The 9,492-nt window shown below is 40.6% G+C and overlaps 1 protein-coding gene across 2 annotated transcripts; it reads left to right on the top strand.

The window, feature by feature from the left end:
- Positions 1-226: 226 nt before the first annotated feature.
- rps27.2 (ribosomal protein S27 isoform 2) lies at positions 227-4,541 on the top strand. Of its 2 annotated transcripts, XM_080896981.1 has the most exons (5): positions 227-302; positions 964-1,072; positions 1,486-1,596; positions 3,445-3,507; positions 3,854-4,541. In XM_080896981.1, exons 1-4 carry the CDS (start codon positions 297-299, stop codon positions 3,471-3,473), a joined length of 255 nt encoding a protein of 84 aa, XP_080753107.1. In that variant the 5' UTR covers positions 227-296; the 3' UTR covers positions 3,474-3,507; positions 3,854-4,541. The 2 variants fall into 2 exon arrangements, with proteins under 2 accessions (XP_080753107.1, XP_080753106.1); XM_080896980.1 differs by having other exon boundaries at positions 229-302; positions 3,445-4,541.
- Positions 4,542-9,492: the final 4,951 nt, after the last annotated feature.

Genomic DNA, 9,492 nt, shown 5'->3' with positions numbered 1-9,492 from the left:
ATTGTTGAAAAAAGTATTTAAATTACAGGATAATCGTCTGCTTTGTCAAGAAACCGCTATACAGTTAGAAGATTTAATCAAATGCGACAGAAAAACATGAAAATTGTATTCACGGTGTATTTACACGATTAAGTTATTTTCAAGCATTCATTTGATGTTATCTAACGAATAATTTCACGTAAACACCGACGAGTATTTTTATTTTTTTATTCCTCCAGGTCTTCCTCCCAGTCAGTCAGCAGTTTCCGGTACGTGGACAGCGGGTCTTTTTCCGGTGAGAGTCCAAACACGCAGACATGCCTGTAAGTAACAAAAGCGTCTTTGTACCTACTAACTTGCCTCAGTCGATAAAGTGTGCTTTTATAACGCGGTTAAAATATTTTACAGCTTAAAAAGTGCGTTTAAAAAAATCCGTCAGCAGTTTTTTTTCCTTTAATGTAAACGTAAAGATGTGAACGAGCGCAATATGGCGAAACACGTGCTCAACGAGCAACCCACGAGGCTCGCTGACAGCACACGGTATCGCTTTAAGTCTCAGCATTGAGTGTATTTAATGTCTTTATTGGGGAGGAAGCTGGTTAATGTCGCGCATTAATGTTAGTCAGCAGTCTGATAACTGGGTGTCGTGCTCGTCTGATTACCTGTGACATATGTTGGGTGTTGTGGGGGTTAATTAAACTTAACGATGTTTCATCTGATTGCTTTTTTTAACGGCATCGCTGCGATTGCTTCAAGAGTATTCCGATAATTTCATTTTAACACTTTCCAGTTTCCTTATCCGAGAAGTGTATCGAGGTCTCGACCTTTGCCTCGCTGTAACTGAGGCCTACAACCGCAGCAGTTTAATTACATGTTAAAGCACCTTCCGGTTAATTTTTTTATTAATTATTTATTTATTTATTTTCAAAGCTCGTGTTTAAAATAAAATAAAATGAAAAAAAAAATGTTGCTTTCCTCCCCCAGCTCGCGAAGGATCTTTTGCACCCAACCCCCGAGCAGGAAAAGAGACGACACAAGAAAAAGCGTCTTGTTCAGAGTCCTAACTCCTATTTTATGGATGTCAAGTGTCCAGGTCAGTTTACTTATGAGTTGTACTTAAGATTTAAATGGAAACATGTCCACTAACAATAAGCACATTTGCTTGAGTTCTGCAGCTAATTACAGTTTTAAATCAAAGTGGTGTATTTCCCATTTGTAAGTCATGGTGCAGGAGAAGTATTTATTTGGGTAATTTAATGTTTTGGAAAACCTTTGAGCACTTCTTCCACTCCTGTGCTACACTTGCCTTTATGTGTTGCCCTTTCATTGCTTCGTTAGTGATTGGGGTGTCAAGTAAGGCATACAGTGACGGTTGTGGCCGTTTGTGACATGAGCTTCAAGTGACTCTTCTACACAAACGGCTGCAACGACACACCAGTCATCAGGAGTACTCCTGACATCATCTTGTTGTTGTTGTTGTTTAACTGGTTTGTGTGCTGTTTGCAGGGTGCTACAAGATCACCACAGTCTTCAGTCATGCTCAGACTGTAGTTCTGTGTGTCGGCTGCTCCACGGTCCTGTGCCAGCCGACAGGAGGGAAAGCTCGCCTGACAGAAGGTACAGGGAAACCAGAAATCTCAACTATATGTGTAGAACTACACAAATGGCGAGAGGGGGGTGGTGCTTAAAGATTTAAATTTGGGATTCTTTTGGAGGATTCTCTAATGGCAACGATGGAGAGGGGAAACCACTTTTAAAAGCTTGTTTTTAAAAACATTTTCAGGAGTTTTTGTCTAAATCTAATATTTTTTGCATTTGATGCAAATTTAGACGGAAGCTACTTTTAGCTGCCCCCATGTTTGTTTCGGCAGAGTTGTGTTGGGTGGTGTTCTTCCTGATGTAATCTAGATTTGTCTCCCCTCTGGGGTGACGGTTGCTCTGGATTGGCACTACGTAAATAAAACTGAATTATATTTTAATGACCCAAGGCAGAAGCTTTTCCCTAAATCCCCAGATTTTGTGGCCGGAGATGAGTGGTCGAACTTGACTGTACACACGCTCAGTTACTCTTTCACATTTGCCTTTGTGTTGCCCTTTCATTGTTTTCTTCATGAACAGGGTGTCAACTAAGGCATACAGTAACTCTTGTGGTTGTGAGAGGAATTCATCATCACTGATCTATTCCTACACAATCGGCTGCAAGCACAACGTTTCATTTACACACATTTTATTTTATTTTTTTCAGATTAACAGGTAGGCCCAGTATAGATTTAAGGTGATAGGTCTCCTTTAAAGAGGACATGAAATGAAATGGGGAAAATCCAGCTGTTACCTGTAACATTTGGGTTTGTAAAGCACTGTATAAATGAGGAGCGATTGGAGGAGAGCCTGTTTGAGTCACCAGGCCGACAAGTTGGAGTTCAGCATTTCCAGCTTTTCCTCATCAGGCCGGGTGTACCGAGCTGTGCAGTCAAGCAAAGCAGATGTTCGCATGATGCGATCAGCACTTTTTTTTTTGTGCAATAAAATATTTTCTTTTCCCAACACAGCCAAGCAGTTTATAATATTACTCTACACAAGTCACTACATGTGCGTCACACCAAAAACATAACTATTTCTTAACAAATGCAACTGGAAATCCCAACATTCATCAGCATGTACGCAGGGAAAAAATCTCCACCTTATAGTTTCCTTCACTTACATTTCCTCACTTCTAAACTGAAGTAATCCAGTCAGTGAGATGACGTGAGGAAAATACAAAAGATCTCCAAAAAGTATGGCATCTCTTCCTCTGAGCCTCGACTACTTTTTTTTTTTTCTTCTTTTCCTTCCTTTTGCACACGTTGACCTATTTTCCCTGCAGACGTGATGGGATTCCTGGTCGTGCTTCGCTAAGAAACATAGTTATATTTGTGGTGTGTATGTAGTGGCCTGGATGTGCTTGGGAAGAGGGAAATTATTTTATTGCATAAAATAGCGCTGATCGCATCAGCTGATTGCACCGCTCAGCCTGACACCCGGCCCGATGAGGAAAAATCAGTTTCTGTTGGTCCGTTTAACAACCTGTCACCTGTATGTAAATTAGCCTTTATGTGTAGCGTTTCATGTCCTCGGGGTTCAAGGTTCAATTTTACTGATATTGTCATCGTCACAGCCACCCCACGCTGCTGTGGTAACAGGAGCTTCTTAGCAGGAACTCTGAGCAATAAAACCACGAGTGTGGTGGTGATTCAGCCTTTGTGAAGGCAGATGGTAGCATGAGCTTCACTGTTAGGTGAATGTCTTCTTGTTAGGGAGTCAGTTGATACACCTTGCTGCAAGATTGGCCGTTTTTATAGGCTGTCGATATTTATGGAGGATTATAAGGTTATAATATAACCAAGACTTCTCTAAGTGTTTTATAATAAAGCTGTCTTGTTGATTTCGATCAGTGTCTGAGCCACAATCTCTCGCCTCTTTCTTTAGGATGCTCATTCAGGAGGAAACAGCACTAACCTGATCAGATGGGGTTCGACATCCTTGAGAAGAGTAAGAACTTGATGGACATCAAGTGACACTGCCATAGAACTGATGCAGGGAATGGGAATGGCTAAATCATGTAATATAAGAGGGAGTCTATCTACTTAATATGCAGAAAAATGCCTGGCCTTGTTGAGAGACCACCAACAGCTTATATGATTCATTGTTCACTTTAAATAAAGTTTCATTTGATAAATAATCTCATTAGGTATCTTTCAACTCACCATTTTATCTGGAAAAAACACAGCTTTTGTCCGCTGGCAACCCTTTAAAGATGACACGATGCATGTGGGGTTTCTGTTTGTCTTGCATTTGTTTGCATTACACCCTTCATCAACTAAGTAATGATTTACAGGAAGGTGTGGTCAGAGATGAGGCCCAGCACTAGATGCAAAGTTCCTCTGGAAACAAGGGGGCCAGCTCTAGAAAAGGAAGCAAACTGTGGCTACGTCTCAAGAAAGTTGACTTGACTGCAGAGTTTTCTTGTGTAAAAAGGGCACTCTGCATGAATAATTATTAATACATTTCTTGTGTCTTATGTTTTAATGCCACAGTGATGTCAGCACTATAAAGTAGGCGATGATGTCAGTGGCATCAGTGCAGGGTTCCCTCAGTCTGAATGAGGGTCTATTCAGGGAAGGACACTGTTTGCTCTGCTTTTTTTTTTTTTTAAAAAAAAGGAAGTTAATTAAATTTCAATGAACCGTGTGGTTGTGCATTTATGTGTGCTTGCAAGCTTTCTGTGCAAATGATCATGTGGGATGAATTCTTGTCAGGTTGTGAAAAATCAGTTGCTCTGAAAGGGCTGACACTGCAGGAGCAGGTTGTGGCCGCAGGTTACTCTCACCTGTGGTTTACGCTTGCGCGCACGTAGGCCCTGTGCACAGCCTCTGTGACAGCAGTGATTTGTACACTGAATAAATATGAAAATTAAATCAGGAGACGGAGGGATTTGATAACTTTGTTGTTGCTATGGTTACATTTTTATTGTCTTGCTTGTATTGGACACTAACAAATAAAATTATGGTAAACAGGAAATGAGATTCTGGTGTGGCTTGTGTTTATTGAATGACGAACACAGGATAAGATTTGTATTCTATATGATCTCTTTTTAATATTAATGTCACTATCACCATTCTAATTTAATATTTTATTCATACTTTTAATCATATAGTACCCTTATACCACCACTTTTTCACTATTCAAATATAAGGGGTTTAGATTTAATGTGTAGGCTTTTACAAAGGTGCAGTACTTTTTTATTTCACTTTTTTATTTAGCTTTTCTTGTTTGATAAGCTACTTGATACTAACCTATGAATCATTCAATCATAAAATGATACATAACCTGTGGGATTAACCAGTCATGTGTCTGCACAAAACAGACAGCTTTGCAAAGAACCAATTTTAAATAGCATGTTGTTACTAGCAGCAAGTTGAATACCCAATAACCAAATTTCCCTTGTGGGACAATTAAAGGATTATTCTATTCTATTCTAATGAACATGAAACATGCCAAAGATGACATCGTTTGAAAGGAATAAAATAGTATTTCTGCACCAATAAGGTGATTCCCAAAGACCTATCAGTCGTAATCTTGGCGTATCTGTCAGATACTACAGGCAAATTCTGATCCACCATGCAATACTGTTGTGAAAGCATCTTCAATGATCCCAAACAAACTGCCAATTTATTAGAAGCACCCGAATAAGAAAACACACAACAGAACATCATCATTCATGGATCGACCTCACCAGAGCGTAGACCCCAACCGACATTTCAATAAATCGCTGCATCTATTTTCCATTTTCCTGGCAAAACAACTCACAAAAGCCCCAAACCTACATATCCAGGAAAATAAGTCCAGTAACTGAAAGCCTGTGGTTTTACCATACTGTCACACCTGAGCACAGTAATGATAAGCTTACTGGTTTACTGCAGGAGAACCCATGAATCTGACCACGAGGCTGTCATAAGGTCACTGACTATTTTGATGTATGTCTGCTCAGTGTAATTATACTGGGGGAGTGGCGACGGGGTCTGAACTCTACTCGGTGAGGTGGTGACATTCAGTGGATTCAGCTGTGGAAATCTACTCAAGAGAAAGTATGGCTGTCACTATGTGGTCATGTCATAAAAATAAATAGAAAAAGAAGAGCCAAACCTGTCCACGGCTGAAAAAGTTGTTTTAATAACAACTTCTCTGAACTACTGAAATTTAACACTAAATATTGATTTACTCAGAACCTCTTAACAGTAACAGGGAGAGAGAGAGGCTAGACTGACTTATTTCAGACAGGATAAACTGAGATTCTGCGCAAAAGCATGGTGTAAGACAAATAAGGATTACTTTGAACTGTGAGTCATGCAAAGCCACTCTAGTATAGCTCAAAAAATAAAACTATGGAGCAGAAAAAGAGCACCATAGGTTAACTCCAATGAATGTCCAGGTTGCTGAGTTTGGATACTTACCATATAACCTCAGTGTCACCAAAGAAATTTCTGCCCCTCACTTATGTCGGTCTCCAGACTGCAATCAATGAATGGATGAATGAGAGAGAATAATTAACTATTGTTTGGAGCTCAGGCATCCACTGAACACTGACCTATATTTGAAATTTTAACAGCAGGAATTTAAATGTTACATCCACAACAATTCCACTTCTTTCAGCTTCCAAAATGAGTCTTTACTCGAAACAATGGAAGCAGATAATGAATGTCTGTCAAAGAAATTACATGATGTCAAGAAGACTGCAGTTCATCTTCCCTCTGTTTTGATTGATTTTTCACTCACGCTTTAGTTTTTTTTTTCCACAGTGAATTTCATAAATGTCCTAAGTTGTGGGTAAGTACACGAAGGGCTCAAATAATCTATTCTGTGGATGTTTGCGTGACATACCGATGAAAGCATGTTCTTGCTGCCCATCACCGTAAACTCAACCCCAGGCTGAGTGACAGGGAGCAACACAGATCGGTGGAGTGCCAACAGGTCGGGCAGCACCTCTGGGACACCTGAGAGCAGCTCTGACAGAAAGGGAACTGACCCCACAAAGAGAGGCCCCATCAAGAGCAGCTGGTAACAAACCCCTCCTGAGACAGACACAGTGACTGTCCGTAAACAACTGCAGGGAATGAATGACGGGGGAAGAGTTTGTTAGCAGCAAGCCATGAATTGTCAGGGCTGACTGTAAAAATGCAAAATTGAAGGTAGGGGGAGCTAAAGTGCAACACTAACTAAGCTTTCTTACAAGATGGTGCATAAGAGTGACACATTAAGAGTGAAAGGATGGAAAAAGATGCATGCTCATGGTAATTTTTCCTCACATGCTTTAGTTTCATGTGTGCTTGAAACCCTCTCACCACCACCATGACGTGTTTGTCTGCAGAGGTTAAAAGAGTAGGGACTGTGGAAGCTTCCATTTCACCCAGAAGACAGAGGACATGAGCCCATTGATTAGATACTAGCAGCCTAAACTCTACCCATTTGTGCTCATTAAATTTCTCTACCTGTAGCAAACTTTCCCTCTTCCAAGATGCTATAGGTCTGCCCTGTAACGCCTGATTAAATACCCATTGCTGACCCTTTTGCTTATTAAAGAGTGTCATGCATTCTCCTTCTGGACTGATGTAGAGATGGAAAACATTAACATATTGGGGATTATAGTCACTAAGGGAGGTGTTATTGGCCCTGCTGAAAATCTTTGTTCTGCAAAGTCTGGACACCAAAAACGTCTGTCAAAATCTGAAGTAATCAGCGTCAGGTCATCTCTGAGTGGGAGGCAGAGTGGAGGATGGGACAGGAGGATCGATAGAGAAGGGCAGAAAAATCACTGAAAGACATGGCAGATGACTTTTTATAGTATTGATCTGAGCAGTTTGAATTCTCTTTTCAGCGTTAAATTTGGCAAAATGAGAGCTGCAGTAGAATGAAAAATTGACATGAAAGAAGGCTGTTGAGAAAGAAAGAAAAATCCAGAGCCAGAAACTGTGGAGAAATTAAACGAGCGTACAAGAAAGGCTGTGGGGGTGTGTGCGTGTTGTGAGCGTAGCTCTACTGACCAAGGTTATCGCAGAATAGTGACTTATAACAAAGGAAAGACGGGCTGACTGGGCCCTCCCACGCTGTAGCAGAAGCACAAACCACTCTGGTGAGACACAGTTCATCTGTACACATATGTCTCTTTGTTTGAGTTTTCCCTTTGCCAAGGCCAAAGTCATTACACATCATTAGTATACCCTACTTAATTAACTGACCTGAACACTTATGAACAAGGTCTGGCTGACCCTACGCCTCCACAGCAACGACCTCCAGCAGAGGAGAGTCAGTGTTTGAGCCACTAGTCAGCATCCCCTGGGAGCCCACAGTGACAAGTCGTGTCCTGTCACATGCTGACACAAAGCGTGGCGCACAGGCCAGATGGCATCTCTGGGACACAAGACAACAACAACACACAAGTTATGTCAAACAGACTTCTGGGTATTTTTTTTGTCAGTGTCCAAAATGTATCCCAAGATTTTATTTATTTTTGTTAGCTGAAAGTAACCAGCTGGCACGACTAAAACTCAAAAATGGAAGAACTGTTTATTTCCAGATGAATGTTTTAATTGTGTTTGGCAGAATAACTGGGAGAAACTGTGAGAGAAGCAAGATTAAGAAATGATCCATTCCAAAATGGAGGTAGTAATTGTGCAAAACACAATTGCAAGCACTCTCAGTTTAATTTATTATCATATGGACACTTAATATCGACAAATGATTTTATTATCATCCAGTCTTCCCCACTCCTGATTGTTCTGCCACTATAATAGGGACTGTTTACCTTAAACCTTATAACAAGAGTACCTTAGTCATACTGTGCTACAGAGAGAGCTAAAATCTTTATATGTGAAGGTAAAAATGTGGTAAAGAGGATGAAATGTAAAAGCACAGCCCCCTGCCAGGTCATGTCAGGAAAGCTAGTTTCAGGTGTTGTTGTTCTTTGCTAAATATCTTTTACTATCGCAGAATAGTAACCCCTCACGTCCACAGTCACAAGGTCAATGAATTAGTAAACATATGCTTAATGATACACAGCTTATTTTAAAGTGTTTTATGTAAAGTCAAGTATTGCAATTCTGCATTTGAGCACCAATTTACGCATTTAGGCTCATCGGGCTTCATTAATTTGTTCATTGTTTATGCCCACACGTCACAGATATCTGGGACCTTTCCATGCAGGGAAGCACAAAACACACAACAATAGGCAGTTTACCGTCTCCAGTCCACCTGACCTACATTTGTCTGGAAAGTAAGAGAGCACCACAGCAGCACACCGGCAGAGAGACAAGCATATCAAGAAGAATGCTACAAACAAAACACAACACAGACAAAAATGGTCACAGTCACAGTATACTGTGCAACAAAGACAAGCGTATTCATGTATTTATCCTAAATTTTGATGTCACCCCTCTCAGGAAAATAACTATAACCTATTGTGCAATCCAAAACCTGGAACAGTCACATCTACAATTAAAGGGAACTTTATTACAAAATAATAAGAGAAGTCTTCACATAATCAAGTTCACTTTTCTAACATTACAAAAATTCCATCTGATGAAATGTGAAAGCTCGTGCCCCTGGCAGGTCATGTCAGGAAAGCTGCAGAGGTCTCAGGTGGTTGTGCTCTGCTAAACATCTTTTACTATCTCAGAATAGTAACCCCTTACCTCCACAGTCACAAGGCTGCTAAATTAGTAAACATATGCTTAATGATACACACACATACGCTGGCATTCACACCCACATAAAAACACACACTGAACACATCTCTGCAGGAGTGAGGGTCACCGTGATGGATGCTATCCCTGGATGGCCGTGAGCATTAAAAGCCTGGTGGCCCAGCACCAACAATCGGTCATGTCGGTGTTGTCAGAGCTCAAAATTAATCATTCTTGTCTCGGTGATCATTTCCTGCATTAATTATTCTGACGATGAAGCTGAAATAGTCTGCAAGCT

Source organism: Rhamphochromis sp. 'chilingali' (genome assembly GCF_963969265.1).
Source record: "Rhamphochromis sp. 'chilingali' genome assembly, chromosome: 11".
In the NCBI taxonomy this organism is placed as follows: Eukaryota; Metazoa; Chordata; class Actinopteri; order Cichliformes; family Cichlidae; genus Rhamphochromis; species Rhamphochromis sp. 'chilingali'.
The sequence above is the reverse complement of the archived record's forward strand: the minus strand, read 5'-3'. Positions and strand labels throughout refer to the sequence as shown.

What these genes read in the sequence shown, in the direction of transcription:
- rps27.2 (XM_080896981.1), top strand. An exon ending in TATGGATGTCAAGTGTCCAG is followed by an intron (nt 1,073 to 1,485) that starts GTCAGTTTACTT and finishes TGCTGTTTGCAG; the next exon opens with GGTGCTACAAGATCACCACA. An exon ending in GAAAGCTCGCCTGACAGAAG is followed by an intron (nt 1,597 to 3,444) that starts GTACAGGGAAAC and finishes CTCTTTCTTTAG; the next exon opens with GATGCTCATTCAGGAGGAAA.